Source organism: Adelges cooleyi, unplaced genomic scaffold (assembly GCF_023614345.1).
Source record: "Adelges cooleyi isolate 19-005CV unplaced genomic scaffold, UGA_ACOO_1.1 ACOO_flye_CR_arks_rails_tigmint_CR_PRNA_30, whole genome shotgun sequence".
Classification (NCBI taxonomy): Eukaryota; Metazoa; Arthropoda; class Insecta; order Hemiptera; family Adelgidae; genus Adelges; species Adelges cooleyi.
The window spans coordinates 18,154,092-18,177,530 of record NW_026095971.1 but is presented as its reverse complement, the minus strand read 5'-3'; the positions used below and the strand labels follow the sequence as shown (position 1 = coordinate 18,177,530).

General features: G+C 31.1%; 2 protein-coding genes across 2 annotated transcripts in view; both read right to left on the bottom strand.

The window, feature by feature from the left end:
• Nucleotides 1–425: 425 nt before the first annotated feature.
• LOC126837854 (uncharacterized) lies at nucleotides 426–2,113 on the bottom strand. Its single transcript, XM_050571803.1, has 3 exons — nucleotides 1,886–2,113; nucleotides 544–1,739; nucleotides 426–429 (listed from the first exon to the last, which is right to left on the bottom strand). Exons 1-3 carry the CDS (start codon nucleotides 2,063–2,065, stop codon nucleotides 426–428), a joined length of 1,380 nt encoding a protein of 459 aa, XP_050427760.1. The 5' UTR covers nucleotides 2,066–2,113.
• Nucleotides 2,114–3,576: 1,463 nt separating this feature from the next.
• The window catches only part of LOC126838721 (mucin-2-like), a 50,980-nt gene continuing 31,117 nt past the window's right edge, over nucleotides 3,577–23,439 (bottom strand). The window contains exons 3-6 of the mRNA XM_050573376.1: nucleotides 14,576–14,643; nucleotides 11,483–11,606; nucleotides 7,346–7,502; nucleotides 3,577–5,137 (exon numbers count right to left, since the gene is read on the bottom strand). Of these exons, the coding sequence (XP_050429333.1) occupies nucleotides 4,063–5,137; nucleotides 7,346–7,502; nucleotides 11,483–11,606; nucleotides 14,576–14,643 (1,424 nt within the window). The 3' untranslated portion in view covers nucleotides 3,577–4,062. The remainder of the gene's footprint in view (nucleotides 5,138–7,345; nucleotides 7,503–11,482; nucleotides 11,607–14,575; nucleotides 14,644–23,439) is intronic.

Here is a 23,439-nt window from a genome sequence, read left to right as displayed (position 1 = left end):
TCCGTTATTCAAACATAGATTACTGGAATATTAAATTTTTTGGAATAAATATTAATAAAACGAGGTATTATAGAACAATATCATAGGCATTTTAAAGAGTAAAATTTATTGAAAATTTGTTCGTTAAAAAAAGGAACTAAACACTGAATATTAAAATTATTAATTATAAATGATAAATAACCTATGGTTAATCGTTTCGTTGTCTGACACACCATATCATACCTACAGCTTGAATGCACAATTAATTTATATTTATATAATATTATATTAAGTAATATCTTTGCGATTACCTTATGATTTATGATATTTTTATCTACTTCATATGGGGAATGTATAATAATAATTGATAGTAAAAACGGTCAGTAATTTATTAAATTTAAATTTAAATTTATTTATTTTTATTTTTATTTATAATTTATAACATATCATCTAAATGCAACACAGTTCTTAATTATTAATCATAAACGGCTAACAGGACTTTCGAAAGCATACGTTGGTTTATTAAATCAATATTATGTATTACAATTATTTGGGAAAACGAACTCGGTAGTTTCGTTTCCGTTAATATAGAATAATAGAACGTTTACAGGTAATTCATTTATTCCTGTGTTAATATTCGAAGCGAATTGTTGCAAACATCTCGCATTGGTTTCGAGATTGATTGTGGGTGTTTTTTTTGCACAGTTTTCTTCGATGAGTTCACAATCAATTGCAGCATGAGCGTTATTTGACCCAGTAACAATACACAGAATACGGTTTATTTCGTTTTCTATTATACTTGTAATTTGATTTATCTGCTCGTCATCGGGTTCATATAATTCACTTAATAAATTTAGTACGTTGTTAAAGGTTTCGTCATCAACATAAGCAAAATAAATTACTCCGTTCAATGCACTTATAAAACTATCGTGTTCGGGTCGGCACTCCCTGCCTTTGTTTTTATAAATGACTAAATGTACCCAAATATGACCGTACAGTTGTACCCTCACGACGTCCAAAAATTGTTTTTGAAATTCTATGTACGCGTAAGGTTCTTTCGTCCATTCCCCAAAATTATATTGATGCATAATGTTTTCCATTTCATTTTTAAACGCATCAGGTGTATTGCCCCAATCAACAACGAAACCGGGTATCGGTGCAAAGATGGTTTCCGGGAACATCTGCAATGTTTCCAACAGTAAATAACCGTCGTCGATAGGCAATCTGCTCATATTTGTATACAAGTCTGAATTCATTGCCATAATTGTACTCCATATAACGTCCAACGGTAGATAGTTATTTGCTTGGCACGACGTTATTAATCCATTAAGTGTTTCGTTTATTCCCGGTAAGTGTTTTTCCCGAAATACTTCTTCTTGCAACTTTAAATGCTCTAATCCTAATAGTTTTATGTGCAATTCCCAAAGCCAACCGCTCGCTGCAAGTTTCCCTAAGTATAACATTTGTATCATCATATGTACATGATCGGCAATAATGGCCAAAAAATCTTTGAAAAACGGTAATACGCCTGTCAAAGTTACATAAATCGTGCACTGTATTTCTTGTATTTTACGGTAAAGTTTAAATTGAGTAATAATTCTGTTATTTCGTGGTTGTTTGCGGTAATCTGAGGTCAGTGTTCCTATTTCGTCGCTGCTAAATACAATTGGGTTGGAACTCAATGTATCGTACGTGCTCAACAGTTCAATAAACTTATTTGAATATGTTCCAATAACGAAGAACTTTTGCAAATTTTCAACCTAAAAACATGAAATATTTGAATTCGGATTTTCATGGTAATTAGATAGAAATAACATATATTTTTGTTTTAATAGTTTTTGGTAATTTAAAAAACCTTCTTAATATAAATATTTTTTATCTTTATAATACATATATTTGTATTTACTTGAATCTCTTGAGAAATGTTTGTATGTGATATCGCATTGGTTATTTCAGAGGCAGTTGGTCTGATTACAACCGTTTTAGATAATTTAATATGAGCTTTACTTGGTTTCCCGTCAATCTCCGTTGTTAAAAAGAAAACGAGCACTAGTATTATTGACATAAAGCTTAATTGAAGTTTCATTATTATAAATGCCAGTTCTCACAATTAAACAGTAGGTACTCTTAAGTTATGAACTAACAAAGGTGAAGTGAACAAAATATACACGTAAGACAAATTCACACTCCTATAGCATAGAAAAATAAGTATTGACCTATTTTGATGGTATACATTTGATATCTAAAATCTACAAACATGTTTTTTGTACTTATTTTCTCTATAAAACAACACTCTTGTTTGTTCATAATACAAGTGCAATTTATTTATATAAGAAGTAACACATCGTACTTTACAGTATGTTCAGAACTTGATGAATCACCAATTTTTCGATGATATACTACAATTTTGGAAAAAAACTGACTTATGTATAATACTTTTAATTTTTATCAAACAATAATAATTTAAAGTTTTTGTACTTTTTATTTATCGTCAGAAGCCTGGATTTAAATTTTAGGGAGTTTTAGTTTTTTTTAATATTTTATACTAAAAATATTTCTACAAACGTGCGAATTCGGGAGATTAATAAAACCTTTTAAAAGAAGAAGATATAAACAGTTTTATACTATACTAAAATTAATACTGTAAAATGTTCTAATGTAATTTAAATAAAAAGGACTAAAATACTTTTATTTTCCACAGTTTTTTTTCAATAAATCAGAATTTTTAAATAATTTACATAACAGCGTAATAATTACTAAATTCACAGTTTTTTGTACTTCTTATGTGCTGCGTTTCATATTTGAATGATTTGCTTGTAGAGATTTTACAGTTTTTGTCCTGTAGAATTCGAAATTCTAAACTTTAAGTTCTAATATACACTCAGGATTGTTACAAATTATGGTTTTTATTTTTTTTAAGTAAAAGATGATATAGCATTTCTGATGTAATTTATAAGCGATCTATACACATGTTGTAAATTCCTTATAAAAATTGTAGAAATTATTTATGTTACATTTTGCAAGAATAGGGAAATAATCTAAACAAAGGAGATAATTATAATTTGGCCGTAGTAAATTTCCAGATTGCTATGTGAGAGTGAATCAACAGTCAGCAGATACCAATATTTTCATTATGTTGTCGATTTGCTGTTTGCCTATTGGTAACAAATAACAATGGTGATGAATTAATATGGAAGACAGACGTTCAACACTAATCACCCTAATTCTAAAAATAAAACTTTTAAGGCATTTAATATGTGAATATGTCTATCATCTACAGATTCGCATCGAAGCGTTCATTTCAACTTTATTTTATTTCAGCTAGATATATAATAGTTCCTAAAAACCTTTGACCTCCTTGATCTCAATATGCTCGGTTTCCACTATGCCCCGACACTACTCTGCTAGCTTTATATAAAGACATAATTCGGTTTAATTTATAACCGTGGTCTTAGAACTTAATAATCATCAATGTTGAATTGTAAATTAGACCAAGTCAGTGGTGCCGAATATCCATTTGGAGAAGCTGCAGAGAACATACTGGTAAAGCTATTCGATTACAACTATTTATTAAGCTACAAAGATTAAAGTACATAAAACACAAGACCCTCCTTCTTTTGCAGTCGGATAAAAAAACATATATTTTGCTCAAAATATTATTACAAAGGTAATTCAACTATTCGAGGTATACAAATACCAGGCGCGTTATCCGCCGATTTTTTTATTTATTTTATATACATCTTTATGCTACTAAATAAAAAAGGTTATACGTAATCAAATTAAAAAAAAAAAATATATATATATATATATATATGTATATTTAAAAATATAACAATAATAAAGACAATGAATGGCCATTTCGCGCTGTAATTCGGAAGAAATTGAGCAATACCTATATGAATACAATCGAACCATTGCGACGTAGTAGCTATTAATTATTATTATTACTACAATGAATAATATGACAATATCGTTATCGCCGGGGCCTGTGTGCAGCGACTAATTCGTCGGGCGGCAGCCCTAGTTATCACATGACACGAGTACAATAATAATAATAATACAGGGAAAAATCGATACGTCTTGTTAGGTCGACAAATCGCCGACGACGTCACGTTTTCTCCTCCGTTTCCTCTTTTTGCCCAACTTTGGCACTTCCTTGAAGAACTCTTCGTCTTCTCGGTCTTGTAGCTGCTCGTCACCGTATTCGTCGTCACCGATGTCGTCGTACAGGTCGTCGTCCGCCGATGGCAAAACGGCCTGTGCCGTGGTCACCGGCGCGGCGGTGGTGGTGGTGGTGGTGGCCACGGTGGACGTCGTCTGTGGCGGCCCGGACGTCGTGCTTTTCGACACGGTAGACGGCCGCCTCTGTGGCTGTTGCTGCGGCCGGTTGCCGTTATTGTTGATGGCACTGTTTTTCGATGAAGACGAACTGACTTGCACGTGCACCGACACCGAAGCTTCGGGCGCCTCGCGTGCAAAGTTTCGCCTAGACGTGTCGTCGTCGTCATCGTCGTCGTAGTACGCCTGTCCATCCGAGTATTGTTGGAACGTCGGCGGCTGGGGCGTCTCTGCCGATGGCGTTGGCCCGTTCTGCAACCGGTACCCGTGTCGGAAATTCTGGTTGCCAAAGCGTTCGGACGAGAACAACACGGGCTGGTGCAGCTGTTGTTGGTACTGCGACGGCGGTGGCGGTGGTGGCTGTAGCTGTTGCGGTTTTGACGGGAAGTGCCGGGGTGGTTGAAAATTGGCGACCGTGAACGGTTTGGGTAATGCGGGCATCGGGTAACGCTGCACGTGCGACGCAGTGGGCGACAGCTTTTGTAACGACGGATGATGGTGATCTCGTTCCTTAAGGCTTTCCTGGAAAGCGTTGTGAAGAGCAATGAGCGCGGCTATCGTTTCCGGCGAGTTGGTCGGATACGAGACGGGCGGCAGCCTTGTCGTACTGGTTGTGGTCGTCGGCGGCCGCCTTGTCGTAGTGGTCGTTGTCGTCGTAGTCGTCGTCGAGGTCGTCGTCGTCGTGGGCGGCGGTTGGGCTATCGGTGCCGGTTGGGCGGTAGTCACATCTTCGCTAAAGTAATCTGGAGTACCGGAACAGTCTTCTTCTTCGTTATCGCACTGGGCCGGCTCTTGTTCCGGCTGCTCTTCTGGTTGAATACTACAAACATTGCAAACATTTATATTATTATACGAAACTGTCAAAAAAAGAAATTAACAATAAAAAATACCTCTAAATAGGTATACAACTTAGTTGCTCACATTTAAGTTAATCACAAATATTATTAGGCTACCGTGTATTATAACAAGGTTAAGTAGTAATTTATTCTGATTAGTAAGTGTTATCTCGAGTTCCGACGTCTTAGTTTTAAACTATATAAACTAAACTAAAGAAACTGAAAAATGTTCAATTTTTTGTTGTAAAAAGTGTTATCTAGAGTATTGCATTCGTTGCAGTTTTCGACTGGTCCGCTGATTTCCCAAATAATTTAATGAGGAACTGAGTGATTAAGTGTTTACAAAAAAAAAAAAACTTGTCATTGTAAAATACTAATTTATTGTGTGCCTACCTACTTTGTAAATCTCGAAGAAATACATACTCACTTTAAAACAATAAATCTTTAGAGTTGATTTTTTACAAGATAATAATTACACAATTATTATATTTATACTTAGTATTACTACTATAGGGCTGTGTAATACGTACATTATAAATGACGGCAGTAGTAATTAAACAACGCGTATAACACGTATACCGGTATAAAACGAAAATACTAATATCTAAAAGTTAGATATTAGGTAGTTTTATAATATTGCATAATCAAATAAATAGAAATGTTTTAAAAAGAAAAACTACAAAATTGTAATTATTACTCGAGAAAATTAAATTAGTCTTAGTCTTACGTTTAAATGGGTCACCTGTATATTTTTATGGTTTAATTGGAGCTTAAACTATATGAATAAGCATCGGGTTTTTCGCTATGACATTATACCTACACTTTGTACGTGAACTTCAAAAATAAAGTTTATCATACATGTACTTTTTAAAATTTTTATCTTTAGGTCTAACTATGTATGTTAGTATTACCATGGCGTGTCCGATGGTAAATTAGCTTTAAGTTATTTTAGGTTATTAAACCATTTACTATGTACTTTAAAATTCCCAGATTCCTGTCGTATTAAAATTCATATCGGAATTATTGTAAAAGAAATATGATTTATTTCCAAGATCAAAGCCAAGAAAATGGTGCTTTCGCTTTTTATAAAAATAATTATTTTAGACAAAAGTTACAAAATTGAATTTACCACACATAACGTGTAAACTATGACTATTATTGACTAATCGTTTACTGGTTAAATCCTAATTTTGATCAGCTTTACCGTTAATCACTATTTCTGGCACGCGGTTATTTATTTTCCTTTATAGTTGTATAAAATTTCCAAAAAAGAAAATCCGTTGTAATTTGGATTTTCCTTTGGTCAAAACCCGTTTTACTTGTAAACGCGTTTGTTGTTAAATATATATTTCAATATAGTGTAGGTAATAATGATGAATTCTAATTTCTATCCTAACAGCTAAACTAAATAATTATTTAATTTGACAAAAAAACAATTTTAAAATTGAGCATCTGGGTCATCCTTAGTACGGTCAAGGTTTTGTGAATTGACCAAAACTCGCTTATAACAAGCATTCAAAAACTTAGCCTGGGCATATGGTAGCGCTTGGTAACACAACTACTTAAGCCAGTTTACCCTTGTAGTGGTTCATGGCTCTCAAAAACCCCATAACTAATTCCATTAACGAGTATAGCATTCTATGTATATGGATCAATGTATATGGATAAATAATGAATTATGATGTTATATTGTAATTTTATAAACTCAAGCTTATTCACTATGCTCCCAATGTGGTTCTATAAATTTGCACCAGTCGACTAGAGCTGTTAAGTGCATAATATATTGAATGCGTTCATAAGAAATCAATAAAAAAAACACTAGTTTATTTATTGTTTTAGTAGATAACATTTCTCGAGAGTCCTATTCTATTGAGCTGAATCAAGAATGCTGAATGTGTTGCATTAAATTAAATATAAGCCCCGTAATCACTATAGTTGCAACCAATAACTGTCAATTATTATTTTTTTCCAATGTATCACGTTTACCAATCCTCAAATGCCTATTATAAAGTACATAGTTTGTTTTTATCTGATTTTACATAGCTTAGACTATAATGGTACATTGTACTCTTAAAAACTACCACATGAACTATAAATAATTTCTACAAAAGGTACGATTCATTGATAATCTATTTGGCTTTTTTTAAACGTGTATCAAATTATGTAAGGCTGTTACAAAGAAAATGCATTACCCGTAGCCCGCTCCATTGTTGCCATACAACTCCAAGTTCAAGTCGAAGAAGCTCTCACTCCTGCTGCAGTCTACTTCGTCCAGCCGCTCGCATACCCTCGTTTCTTGGTCGAACACCGTTCCGTTTAGACACAAAAACTTGATGTCGGTTATCTCGGCTACAAAAAAAATAATATATTAATTTTTAACAATTTAAATAAAAAAATAAATATAGCGTTTGTATGCTTTGTGCACGTTTTCTGTGGCTTCGATGCGTTAACAATTTGATAACAATAGAAAATATAATTACATGTATGTTTTTTTTTTAAATACATATTTCATTAAATGACCAACAATAATAATAATCAATAATTCAAATATTTAGATAAAATAAGTTAAAACTGTAGTTTGTCGTTAAGCAATTTTTTTAAAGGCTGGAAATATATATCTCACGGCTTACCCTCCTCACTATTTACCACGATGATTTCACCAAGGTGAATTACTTTACTTGACTATAGGTATTAAATCCCGTTTGTGTTAAAAAAGTACATTTATGGCTGTTTTAAGGCTACAATAAGATAACATGATACGTACTAACCAATATATTTTTATAATTTAATATGTTTAAACTTAAGACTAATAACAGCGTATTTTTTTTTTAACATTGTTTGATTGAACATAATTATTTAAATATGTGCACAACTAGGCGGGTAATTGAGTTAAATCGTTTTTAAACAGTTGGTTATGTGAATAAAAGTATTCAAGTAATAGCTGCCCATTATGAAACGTTATTAAAACGATAGAACTCGTTTTTATTTGCAGAAATACCGATACAATTAAAATGTAGGTACGGTGTTATTATTATTATTGCACTTCGCATCAATACATAATATAGCATTGAACGAATCGAAATTTCTTCTTTAGAAATATAATATGACCCACTATTATCCTTTCACCGGTTAATTATTATCAAACTGCTCCCTAAATTGGTATTTGTCCCGAAAATTCATCGAAAAACTCATTATAAATCGTTACGATCAACAAATAATCATGTAATTAAAACGTTTAGTCAAATATTACTTTATTTTAGTATACAACAATGCTGTGTGTTTGTTTTTATTTCCCTTCCTTAACTACGTTTGGTTTGAGAAGCTGGAAAAACCTGTTCGATCAAGTGTATATTTTTTAAAAAGCAAAGTGGTAACAATTTTAGCATAGTTTTGTTTTTTAACGACCTATTAATGAACAGATTTGACCTCATGCGATAGGTTTACTTGATTAGCAAAGCATTTTTTTTATGTAACTAATTTTCACAAATATTTTGGTACGAAAATATAATTTATAACCACTCGGTAATCTGGGAAATATTTAAAGCGATTACATATTGCCTTCTTTTTTTCTTTTTTTTATTCGCCAAATGTATAAAAGTCCCTCATTTAGTATAGGTTTTCAACTACCAAGGTTTAAACACAAACTTGATGTGAAATACTGAAATCATATTTTTGTGTGACCTTAATTGTCAATACTCAAATGACAAAGTTATCGTTTTTTTTTCAATCTTATTCGAGTCATTTGAATAATAACTGTTATTTTATTCTGATCAAGTCTACTCGAGGTAATAATTTTTCAGAAACACAGTAATAATTTTTCTATTATGACATATCAATAATTTTGATAACCTCGCGGTCATTGTTTAAAATGCATTTTCAGGGTTGTAATTTATCGCATTACTCGTACTTCATACATTGAAATCAATTTGAATTTTTTTTTAATATATAAAAATATATAATAGAGTTCGACAGCGACAGTTCATATACATTCTAATAAATACTTTGTACGTTTGTACTGGGAACGGTGCATAATATATTATTAAATTTTACTCTGTCTTTATACAAGTGTTGTTATGATGTAAATATGCTTTTCGAACGGCCAATGCTAGGTATGTTACAACCTTGCTAAGAATGTCTGTATAATTTATTCCCAGTGGGTCACTAAACTGGTCCACCGTCGTCTAGTGCTATAGACAATTTATTTTCACTCCCACAACCATGTTTTTTTTTTATGCAAGCTGACAGAAAGCGACAGAATTATTGCTATTATTATTAGTTAATAAAAAAAACGCCGTCGGTATTACAGTCGGCCGTACAGGGCACAACACGGCAACAATTAAATGCACAATGCAGAGCAATGCAATTGCGCGCTACGGTTTCGAAAAAAATTAATTAAACATTTAGCTCAAGATTAAAATGTGCCCCGGAAAAGAGTCAACGATTATGTAGATTTAAGACTGGCTGATATAATTTTTCAATAAATATGGAATAAATATTTATTATTAATACACAGATGATTAAAATAGATTCTATTTATAAAAATAAGATAATGAAGGGGAAAAAAATACAATTTTCAAAACTCATTTGTTTTTTTTAATACTGTCACGAACTTATAAAATAATTTCCATCAAATTGTTAAAACGGACCATTTGGATCCTTCTATCATCTCCGGACAGATCCCTCTCCAGTTTCCATTCATTGTGCTCTGCTGTACTAATAATATTTGTAGAATTTAAATAATAAGCCGATACTATTTATAATTATGTACAGGGACACAGGTTAATAATTGTTATAGGAAAGCAACTATGCGTTTGACATTCACTTTTTACATATTATTATAATACCTACATAATTTTTACACAAATAAAGTACTTAAAAGATAATGAAGGGTACTGCTATTATTTGTTCTATCGTGAATTCCTCGTAGTTTTGTTGTCGTTTAAATAATTTTAATATGCGACGACTATCACTTTTCCATAGAATTTTTATAATGGTATACCGTCAATAGTTGTATACACCGTATAATTGAGATTAAATGCCAAATTTCAGGTAAACACGCAAAATTAACCTAGACCTGTTTGTACAGACAAATATTTGTAGCACAATGTACGGGAAATTACTAAACTCGTAACATAATAATTGTTATGTGAAATGTAAGTCATCAGTATTAGGTACACACTTTCTATTATATTGTTTATGTATGTTTCACGAATAGCCAATAGGTAATGCAACAAGAAATACGTCAATATATTTAAATTTCCTATTATTTCGTTTTAACTTTCTGCAACATGTTGGTTAGTTGGATGAGGTTCTGTTCGCGTATGCAATTTTGTAGGTATACACTATACATGTTATAATCTATTGCATCGTCAAGCTATTATTTGTATGACAATAAGATAAATATAAAAAGTATAAATTTACAAGTTTACATACTATATCGTTAAAGTGTCTACTAAGTGTTATAAAATAATGTTTTACCATTTTTTTTTTATACAAAGTTAAGAGAAAAAAAGTTATCGTATCAGAAACGAAAACAATAGATTATTAGCTTTATTAATTATATTATATTAATGAAACAGTGGTTGACCCGTTGTGCTCTTACAACACTATTCTAGAATTTGTTCAGTATAAGCTCTAGAAATACGTCGAACATTATACATACATGGATGTGATTGCACAACGAGGTTTCAGCTCTCTTGAAATGTATGAGACCATTTCAAAATGTACTTAGATTATGAAAAAATTGACTTTAGAAGTCTAGTGTATAGGTACTTAAATTTTAATTTTTAACCTTACATAAACTTGTAACGACCGGGCACTCGGCGGTCTTAGGACAGAAGGTTATTTCCGGAATAGAAAATTACCTTCTTGAATAGGATAAAACGTGCAAAACTATACCGTTTTCTAGTAGTACAAGTAGCTGTATGGATTTTACTATTATGTTACGTGGGCGAGCCGCTCTTGATCGACAGTTGTGTACTTGTGAATAACACAATAATAACTATATTTAAAAACACTGAAAGTAACTGTCACCAGTTTTGGAGTGTTTATTTTTAATATTAGATTACTGGACTAGAAACAGAGTGACCACATATTATAAAAGGTGTCATGACAAAAAGCGATGTCCGGATTGGTTTTAGGTACTAATCCGATTATTAAAATTCCAAGTAAGTAAATTGTTTTTGCAAATAAGACGATCGAATCACTCTGGTTATACAACCGCCTTCAGTCAGCTGTTCGCCTATCAACGAAGAAAGTTGTCTCCGGGGCCGAGTTAATAAAATAATAAAAATTATACTACTTCTATTTATTTGTAATGTAGCTCTTACCTTTTTGGCCAATGGTACAAACATGAAACATCTGACAGCCAGTTTCCACGTCTGCATAATAGCCACCGATGACTTTGCCGTCACAAGAGAAGTTCGTTTCTGGCAAATTGTCAAAGTCCAAGTACTGCAAAAACATAAGTTTAATGCGTTTATTAAAATTCAACGAGAATAAAACAATAACTGAATCAGTCTTCAAAAACAAGAAGAGGTCTTTCTCGTTCAAACCGATATTATCTTGAAGGACAACATAATTGACTGACTATAGTGGTATTTTAAACACATAATATAACGCACGTTGGGTATGAAAAGAACAATCTATCACTCAAAAACTGTTGGCAAACTAGTATTATTAAGGATATTTATTTTCTACAGTCCGGATCTATAATGTTTTTTTTTTATAGTTATTGTAAATAAACACACATTAAATATAATAGTCAAGTTGAAATCGTAGACATATTATATTATACAACAAATTGCCTATGAATAAATATATAACAATATAGAGATAACACAGTAGCAAGACTAGACGATTAGTTATTTATATTATTTGAAATTAATAGGATTATTATTATTTTAAAAAGCGATTTAGGTCTTCTGTGCAATAAAAAGACGTTTTACGATAGAAAAATGAACAAAAAGTTTTTCAGTAAGTATGGCATATCAAAATATTTATAATTTCGCATATTCTAGTCGAAAATCTGATTAGCCGGTAATGGAATTTACATAAGTAATTTTAAATTACGCGATTTAAGTTTGAATTGTGGTCTGTACGCCTACATTTTACGGTGGTTTTAATGTGGACAAATCAATGGACGATTTATATTTAATTATGGCGTTTAAAATCAGCAAGAAATATGTTTACTTTGTGGGTTATTTTGATGCAAATCTAATGCTTGCCTAACAAGTTCTTGGAGGAAAGCAAGAGAAAAAATTCTTTCTCTTTGAACAGTCACCTCACACCTGATCAGAGAAAGAACCGGCAAGTGGCCGAGATGCCGGTACGGTAATCATGTGTTACATCACTATACTCGATTAAAAACATACAAAGAGTTGAAAAATGCTGGTCAATTTTTTTTTATCAAAGTATCAATTGGAATATTTTGTATTATGAATGTAGGTATGCATTGGAGAGTTTTAACATTCTACTAGCCAACAGATAACCGCATCGACTTGCTAATTTTCATATGTATGTGATATACAAAACCAGTTTTGTGTACAAATGTACTAAATGCTTAACAGCAGCAATACACGCATGAATGCACTAAAAGTATTAGTCTAAGAGGGAGTTTGGTATTTAAATCAATGTAGATTAAGGTTAGGCCAAAACGATTATTGTGATTAATTTCCATGAACTTGGCAAAAAAAATTATACCTCTAGTGATATAATATGTTTAAATAATAGAGCAATTATCTGCAAAACGCTTGAATCCATGAAGGTTAGGTTAGAAAGTCACGCTTAATATTTAATACATAGTATTAGTAGGCCGGCGAGATAAAAAAAAAATTATAAATATTAGCTTAGCCTTGACTATGGCTCTGAAATATAAAGGCTTTCTGGGGTTAGTGGAGCACGACTTCTGTCTTATACATACAAGTAATTTTCATGTTTAATTACCACTGTTATTTCAATATAATATGTTAATAATAAATATACTTTGACAGCTGAGACCGATAAAAATCTAGCAGCAAGACAACTATATTAATTATTTTGTAATGAAAAAAAAACGGTCGTTTGTTTCTTGATAAATGTTTTAATAGACATTGTTTAAATCCAAAACCAGTAATTACTTAAGTTTCAGCGAATCCCGGCAAATCCCACTTATTTACTTTTTTTAACAAGAAACGTTTGGTAATTGTGATATTTTTTAAAAATCAATTTTATAAGCTGAATTTTATTAGAAATCACTAATTTATTTGTTAAATTGTAACTTTCAAAATTATTTTCCATAAAAACTATGAAATAATATAATTATTTTGAAAAGATTCAAATACACTTTTACAACTATTTAATTATTTGTGTTAAACAATTCGTTCAATGTAGATTACAGGAAATCTTACTTTTAACTAAATACTGTTAAAAATATTTTTAATGGTAATTTCGGTATACTTTCACTTTAGCTAAACAAAAAAAAAATGCACTAACTTCACAGAGGGAGCTGTAAAAACTAACTAATGCATACCACCTTCTTGCCAACAACTAGATTCTAATAAAAACCTAATCATTTACAAATTGAATACATATTATACAAAATAATAATCGTTATAATCGTAATTTGTGTGCAACGCTAAACCAACGAAATGATAATTGGAAAAATAATTTTTTTAAAAGGGTTACTAGTTAAATTAAATTCTTACAAGCGGGCTGAGTGAAATTTCGCAATCAAATAATAAGTCATTGTTATCATTAGGAATTTAAAATTTTGATTGTTACTGCTTTTTTTTTTTTACCGAATTCAGAACAAAGACAATCACGATATGACTTTTGTTTTTTGAAAAGACGGCAATACTAAAAATTGTGTTAAAATCATTATGTCAACGTTTGTATGCGCGCAACGGGTATATAATCATAAGCATTAACGAGTTTGGTCCGTATGTGTGTCCTAGTTATGCAATCAGTAATGAAATATATATATATTTTTTTAAGTATGCTGCTATGCCCTAAGTGTTTGAATAGATGCCTACTGATCCATTTTCGGGGCGCTAATAACAACAACCGGTCATTTGCTTTTCATTCGTTTACGATTACGTTGCCACAGCCTGCCGTAAAAATAAAATAATTATAATAAAGTTTTGAGCACTAACGAATTAGTTTTTTGTATGTTATATTAAAAAGATAACGAATTTCGTTAACGTTTATGATGTAATGCTCTTAATTCCTTAACCGGTACTGTAGAGCGAAAGAAAATACAAATAGATTGCTCGATGGATTTAGTTTGCTCGTTATTGGGAAAACTTATTTGAACGGATGCCTACTGAATTTAAATAATTTATATATATATATATATATATATATTATGTGTATAATAATTAATAACTTCAATCTGATAATGTACTTTCGATCATTTAATCATAACAACATAAATGTATACTTACTCCTGGTTGCACGGCGAAAGTGTAAATATTGGCGGCATTCCACCAGCAATTACAGTTCCATAGCACAGCTGAAAAAAAAAATTAAAAAACTAATTATTAATGAAATTCGCATAATATAGAAAGCAGAATTCAGTTTGAAATACATCTCAATTCCACCCGTCGGTCAATTTTTTTTTTTTATCTCATTTAAACAAATGCAATATAATATCATCAGCCATTAATGTTAGCTGTTGGTATTTATTTTCTCTATTTTTTAATATATTTAAAATTTTATTAATAAACAAAAACCTTTTTTATTCAATTATAACACCTTTATGTATACATTTAATATTATTAGGTGGCAGAGTTAGTGCAATGAAATTAATTGGAGCTGAGAACTGCCAATGTGTGATAGAATTATATACTCTGGAGAAACGGGATGAAAGGGAGAAAAGGTTATGTCCTAACCGGGAAAAGGCCGAAACAGGCATAAGTGAACAATAAGGTTTTTTTTCCATTCTCGAGATTTAAGCGTTTTTTGGCCGAGTTTTGACTTGGATGACTTTAACGCCGGTTGTTGGGTAATAATTCACCTGAGCAGATCAGATCTGGTAAAAGATTAAACAAGACCAATATACACATATTATTATAAGTGACGTGATGCTGTTCACGTACAGACATAACATCGACGTTCGACTACGATAACGTTTTCAAAGCCGGTTTGTGATTTTGTGTTGTATAACGGTCATAAAAATTATATCATGTTTATATTGTGCGGTATCGATTGATCGCACACGGTAAACCTTAACTTGAGACCGCGATCACAATGAGTTTTTGTTTTTTAACAGATGCAACTAGGTCACGGGTGCGCGGTATGCGACAACGAAAAACTACAAAATTACACAGTCATAACGATAACGACCGTCATAATCAATAATATTATGTCAACCCCTCTCTCGTACAGTGTACACACACACATACAAAGACGGTAAAGTAGAGGTTGATGCAAATAAAAAAAAAAAAAGTTGCAAGGAAAACGTTTTATGAAAATATATTCGCAGTGAGTGCAAAACGTCGAATGATAATTTTGAATCCGAGGTTTAGACGTTTTAAGTTTACAGTTTAAAACTAGTTTGAATGTGAAACAAAATAGTTCAATATTGATTTGGTTATGGTTTCAATTTTCTGCTCGTTTGTGGCAAAATATAGGCTATAAAATCGAATGTAAAAAATTATGTTTAAAATATATACTCCAATTAGATATGTCACCCTTTTCAGAATAATTGATATGATGTTTAACCTGTTATTATTTTGTTGTCATTGTTACCGGCTGTATCCAGTGGCGTCATTTGGGAGGAGGCAGGGTAGGCATTTGACCCTCTCCCTCGTGTCATTCTTATTATCAATACCTACATATTTATATTTTTACTATCTACAATTCACATCAAAGCGTTTATTTGAAAGTGATTATGTCACTCAGCCATCATGTTTGTGATTGGTTTGCATTAATTTTTGCTTAGATTTGCGAACGAGCTTGGTCAACGCTTATTAAGCGACTGTAATAATATACTATTGCCTTAACTTCTTCCGTTTTTCTTTCCTCTAACCCTAATTATATTTATCATAATCGTTTGTATTTAAATGCATTTCTTAAACACTATCGATCAAATAAAATTATGATACATAATAATATGACTTTCATTCAAATCTACCCCATCTTCTAATGACACTTTTTACGAAATAAGATCATAGCCGACGCGTGAACATTCCATGTTGGAATGTTAGTTATTACTATTATCAGTGTACAGTGTACCTTCCACACCTGTCTCCACTATGTGTCTAATTAAAATTTATAGACAACGGTATTTTTTGGTTTTTTCTTTTACATCATAATCGATGATCTTGGACTTTGGTTTCGATTTCCGATCCTCCATTTGAAGATTACTCTTCTTATATATTCTACTGCCAAACTACGCGGTTAGCAGACTGAACGGAATGGCACATAGTTATAATATAGGTCTATCCGACAATAATTTCTTTGGTAGTCATTATCCAGATATCACTCAGAGACGTTTACACGCCGTTATTGTTAGCTCTATATTATTATAATTATTATAATGTCACTTCCATATACGTAACAAGTCTTTGAGTTGATAAACAACAACTCTAAATAATTGTTATGTGTATGTCCACTGTTGTTACGTACAAACCAATCATAATATAGAAGCTGATATCTTTCGTTATTGTAAATTATGTGCTTAGCACGAAAGCAATTACCCATAAGTCTAAACCATTCAGCGCGTTTAATATTATGGGTTTGTTGTGCCGTTCAGACGGTTTTTAATTATTCCAAAAAGAAAATAATAATTGGCAACTCATAAATCGTTATTTCTCTCGGTTCGCTCCAGTTATAATGTACGATCGACGTTTAAGGAAAACAAATTTATTTATTATTATTATAGCAGTTCAATTTAACGTCGACCGAGTAAACCTACGAGGCGAGCAAACGAAGGCCCTTGGGTATCAACTGTTTATTACAGACAACTGCGTAAAAACATATTAAAATAATAAATAGCGTGCAACTTTATACTGAACACACACATTTCGCAATTACTGGTTTCGCTAAAAAAAAATTCTAATTAGACATTTTTAAACCACAATAGTTTTAAGAACATAAATGTTTCTCAGTAAATATTATTGGTCAACTAAGTAGACGATGTAGACGAAGTATTATTTGCATAATAAGAAAATAAATTGAAATATGGTGCAATTTTTTTTTTGGAATACCTTATAAGTGTTTAAAATTGTGTTTTCCTTGATTGTGTATTACATTATAATGAGCTGAAATGTACTCAACAGCTATTTTTAAATGTTCAATTTCGTTTAAATAATGTCGGTATTTATTTCTATTATTTTGTCGAATAACCTAATCTATTTCGCAAGCAATATAGCAGTTAGTTCACGTCACATATGAAAATACTTAATGAACGTTTTTTAAGTAATCCGTGAGTTTTTTCTGTGACTGAATTTAAATTATACATTTAGCGTTCTCTATCATAGTACTAAATTGTTTTTTTCTACTGAAATTACTGTCAATGTAATGTATGCTTTATTAAATTATTGTCTTAAAGTTTAGAATTTGACTTATAAATGTAACTAAAAATTGTTTTGGATATCCACACAGTGTCTTTAACTAAAATTTTACTACCTCTTAACTCTTATACCTATTACCTACTGATGTTGTCATAACCCCAATGTATTTTATGTATTATGAACTCCATATTATATCATAATATATTATTTATTTATTAGTTATTCTTAAAGAGGAAAACTATGCATTTTATAGACCATTATGTCTTCATAAAATTAATGATTAGTTTTTTTGAGAAATGTAAATATTTCAAGTAAAATGATTGTACCTAAGGATTAAGTATATTCGATCAATTGATAAATGCTAATGAATTACACTTATTAGAAAGAGGATACATACAAATTTACATAAAAAAAATGCAGTAAAATATTATTATAAATATTTGTCTGAACTATTAACTCATAACTATATTCTGTTTTCAGAATAGTATAAACCTCGATTGAAGGCATTGTAATTTTCGCTTTACACATATACAATAACAACACTAATATTAATGTCTAATATATCTGATAGAGTAATGTCTATGTCATTATTTGTAATTGTATATACTTTAATGTACGTCTGAGTACCTGGCTGTTAAAATCACATCAAATTTGATCAATATTGGAAATGTAGATCATGAATTGTTGGGCCGTAGTAGTGTAACATAAATATTATGGGTCTTATATTTATTAAAAGAAAACATTTTAATTGGCTAGCTGTAAAATAAAATATTAATCGACATTGCTGATTTTAGATTTTGTGGTCAAATTATAATTAATTTACTAACAGTACACATAACCGGCGCTATTGAAACGCATTCATCACGCCTATCCATTGTAATCGCATTGAAGATACTTCATTCTACGTCATTATCGCTATTTATTACTATAGGTGGTGTACCTATTTTATTAAAGGTACTTGAACTCGACGGAACGAATGCAACGTCCCCTTTGGCTTTTCTTGTTGTATACAATATAATATTATGATGTATTGCTGTTATATTATATACTTGCTGTTTTGTTTTTCAAATAAAAACCGCAAACGCTGCAGGTTGAAGCTACAATAATAAATTATTGGTTGTTTTGTAATAATTCAGGTTATTTCAAAATTCATTGTGATGATTTTGATGAGCTTAATTATATTGCTTGTTAAGCTTTTTTTATATTTGTTAACAATGATATTTCAAACGTTGATGCACACGAGGAAGCTTAGATGGGTACACAACAGCTGTCGGTATGCAATTCTATTTTATATGTTTAATATTATAAAAACCAACACTTTATTGGTAGGTTTCTTTAATAACATAATGATTTTAATGATACTTAAAATAACAAATAACTTTACGTTGTATGATAATAGGATATTCATTTGAAAGGTAAGAAAAACTGAAGACCCATTCTTCTGACAACAATATTAAACACCGACAATTATTCCATTCGACGTAAGAGATGGAAATTCACTTCACAAGGTGACTTGGAATTTTTATCGAGCAATGACACATTCTCAAACCGTGACCGCACGTCCAAGGGCAAACTCTCGATTCTATAGTTCAGGGGGGAAACGTTTGATTATATTATGCACATAATAATATAAACACTTTCCATAATTGTCGACAATTTTAAAATCGACATATACAATTTTTTTTCAAAAATAATTTTAAATACAATATCGTATTAAAGAAACGAACGTGAAAATTCTATTGAAATATGAGGTCACTATATAATAATAATGATAATTATCATGCGATAGCAAAAATAATATGATAGGCGCCGCTTTGGACGATAATTATTGTATTTGGTTAATTTTTTGTCCAAACACGACCTCGGATCGCATAAACACACAATACTTTTTTTATTCAATAAATAATAGATTAAATGGTCTATATAGAATCCCATTTAACCCGAGTAAATACCGAGTTTCTCCACAACAATAACAATGTTGTACTGTGTACAGCGTCGTTTTCTGTAACGTTACGTAAAACGGAGGTTGATTTAATAATTGCAGAACTCGTTTTTCTCTTCAGAAAAATCAACAATGGCCATCTAATCTAACAATATACCGTTCAACAATACCAATTTACGATTGTAGGAGTTTTTTTCGACAAACAATAAAAGAGCCAGTACAGTGGGGTCGACGATTTTTGGGGCAGGGGAGGTCACAGGTCTACAGACATTATTATTACTAAAAATTAAAACTACCGCGCTATTTACATTTTTTTGAAATAGTTGATTTTCCTCCAAAATTATATGGAATATTTTAAAAATAAAGTACCATCGATAAACGTTGACAAACCGAAAAAATACAACAAACCCTTTCCCCGAGAAGGGGTGGAATCTATTATTTATTTATCTTTTTCGAGCCAACTCTTAGGATTTAGGGTCTGAAAGTTAGACTCAAGATGGGGGTAGAGTGGGGTTATGACATTTATATAATTTTCAAAACTATCTGTTCTTATAATGGTTTTCTATAAAGTTTGACCGTTGTAAATGTATAGGTTAATATGTTTGAGTGAATTAACAGTCAACAAATATCAGTATATTGAAATCTAAAATGTATTTATTATATTTTTGTGACAAATTATTATAGATAGACAATCAACCCTAATCGCATTCTCCCTATTACTCAAATTATAACCGTAAAGCGCATTATAACTTTTACAATGCTAGCTATCGTACTTGGTCTGCTTTAAATGTTTTTTAAACGTTAAAAGTATCAAACGATATAAAATAAATTTTCAGCACCGAACATAGAGGCTAAACCTATTTCTATTTTCAAATCCTAAACTGCTATTTGTATAGATTTTGAATTTCACAGTTCTGCTCGAGCACATAATATAAGATCTCTATTAAGAGGTGTAGTTCAAATGAAAATCAATGATAACGATGATTTTAGTCAGTTGATTTTAAATTGACTTGGACTGGATAGTAAACTTATTCTTATATACATATCAGGCATTTTATGGTACAACGTATTTGTGACTTAATTTTTCTTTATACACTACCGAAGTGATTATAATAATTATATTTTTAGACAAGCTTCTTTGATGTATGATATGTAGCGTTTCTAATTCATATATATTTGAAATATTGTACTGTTTACCGTCATTTCTGCTACTCAACACTAAGATTTGTCATCGACTTCAAACTAGACAATTATTGTCACAATTATTTTACACAGTTTTTTACCAGTCTGTAAATTGTGCCGCTCCTTGATCTAATTGCACGTGACTTGAGACCAAATTTTGACCGTCCGCGTCATTCAATTTCTGCACTTTGCACTTTCTGCACGCTGAATCTTCCTAAGCCCAATATAATGAAATCGTTTATTAAACTTTTTTTTAAAAATAAAAACATGATTTAACTGCAGTGATTGTTGATTTTCCCAGCTATTAAAACGTCACGGCAAGTGTCAACGCTGTTGCAAACGGAAACGGACGACCTAAAGAAATTGTTGCACTTGCCACCGCGGCCACGGCCAAAGTATAGTAAATAATCCAGACACGTCCTAGCCAACGCGTGTGTGTTCATATAAAACGCTACTTTATTATTATTGCAATATCGAAAATCTGCTTTCTATTGTTTGTTCTGGCCGAATGGACTTGACAATCGTCGTCAACGCCGTTTTATCACGATTACTGTTATATTATACACCCATTATATTATTATGTTGCTGTTGTATTATGCGTTTGGCTGTCACTACGGTTGTGAGCTAGTCCGACGCTTGCCAACGAGTCCGTTAATAAAACGTCGTGAAATGCCAATCCAACACTCGGCGATCGTATCGTTTGTATTATTCATTTAAAGAAGAAAAAAAATGGTAATTGTTGAAGTTTAATCTGGTTCAATTACATACTTGATATTTCACCTCTAAAGGCTATACGACAGGGTGGCCAATTGAACACAAGCCACTAAATTTCTCTTAAAATAATTGAATTTTCGTTGTTCTTGTTTTTGTATACAATTTTTATTTTTATTAGGTATTTTACAATATTCTAAAATTATCAATAATTTGTTTTTTTTTAGTATTTTAGCATATCGCCATCAACTTTTGAAACGCTTATATTTAATTCAATTTTTAAAATAAGAATAATTCGATATAAGTGTTGACTGGTTGATAATCGTTTTTGATTAATTACTCTTAAAGATATTTAAACGGCAGGTGAAGTGCGTTTGAGTAATACGTGCAGATAAAAATGAATACTTCAAGCCACCCTTCCTTCTGTCCTTAACTATAAACTTTAATAACTTTAAAAATAATTTTTCATAACAGCTGGTTATCGATCAATAAAATATAAAGTAAATTATTGATTTAATTAAAAATATTTATAAATTTTAAATGTTGGTACAACACCATTTAAGTTTCAAAAGTTGATAGAGCTCTGGAATTTAATAAAATAATTATAAAAAATTGAACATGGTCTAATATTGTAAACTAACAATAATCAATAAAAAAAATTTACAAAATTGTAATTATTTTTAAAGAAAATGTCATTATACATATAATTATCATCATATTCATCTATTACCTATAATACTTATTGTTAAAAAAGAGGAAAACAACGGAAGAAATTTAATTGGGAATCGAATCCGAGTACCTCGCATGTCGGGAACTTAGTTCTACCAGTAAGTTCCCTAATCTGCGTTACTGTACCACTGGTATTAACACTGTGTAATCTTATAATCTACCTATAGGAGTATATTATATGATATAGAATGATAATCTAAATTAATTATTATAGTCGGTAAATCACTTGTCCTCAAACGAGTTACGCTCGTTTCGAATAGCAATTAATCCTGTTTGTCGGCTGATATATTTTGATTTATTGAAACAACTGGTTGCTATAATTTAAAGCTTATTAGTGCATTTAAAATATGATATGTATGCAGGACAATAAAAAATCAAAACGTCAACAGGTTCGAAGTAAAATAAATTTGCCGCACGAATGTAGTTGTTTTTGTAATAAAAAAAAAATTGGAATAATTATAATGTTTAATTTTAGTTTTGTTTTTATATTTTGACCTCGAGATAAATAAAAAGCATGTTATTAGCTACGCGCGTCGACCATATTTCCATAATAAACCGCAATATTTTTTTATTAGCACAATTATCGATATTAAGTTACATGTTATAATGAAAACGACAAAATGCTATGGAAGCTGTCGATCGGTACATTTTCTTATTGTATGACAGACCATGGCGTCGTCTCGGGCTATTACCTATTGACTAGTAAGTCGAACTGTTATCGACACAACATTGATATATAAATATATATATAAAGTGTATAATTTCGTGTAAAAAATATGCAGTCTCAAAACGAGTAACCGCAAGCTGATATTAATATGAGATTTAAAAACGCAATGGCTATGTGTTTGCGCGCGAACCGTAAACTGTTATGTAAAGACATAATAGCATGTAAGTACTATGAACATATATTATACTCGCATATGTGTATTATACATACACATATGTACATATTATTATATACCAGAGCACAACGTCTAGACTGTGTGTTAAAGCCCAATTATTCAGACTATTTAAAAACGATTTCCTTAGTCTTGTGAAAGTATTAAACTTTATCATATCACAATAATATTATGAATGTCATTAAATTATGCCTCCAAAAAGCAAATAAGTAATAGCGTCTGTATAACTGTAATACTTGCAACTGCCAATTCCACGATTGCCTATGATTATAGCTTGTTAACATATATCAATTATAACTAAACATATAAACAAAATACTTAATGCGTAT

Bases quoted from the DNA above. Each gene is read 5' to 3' on its own strand.
- LOC126837854 (XM_050571803.1), bottom strand. From the start codon at position 2,065: ATGAAACTTCAATTAAGCTTTATGTCAATAATACTAGTGCTCGTTTTC. The intron at 1,740-1,885 runs GTAAATACAAAT...TCATGTTTTTAG, and splicing joins ACATTTCTCAAGAGATTCAA to GTTGAAAATTTGCAAAAGTT.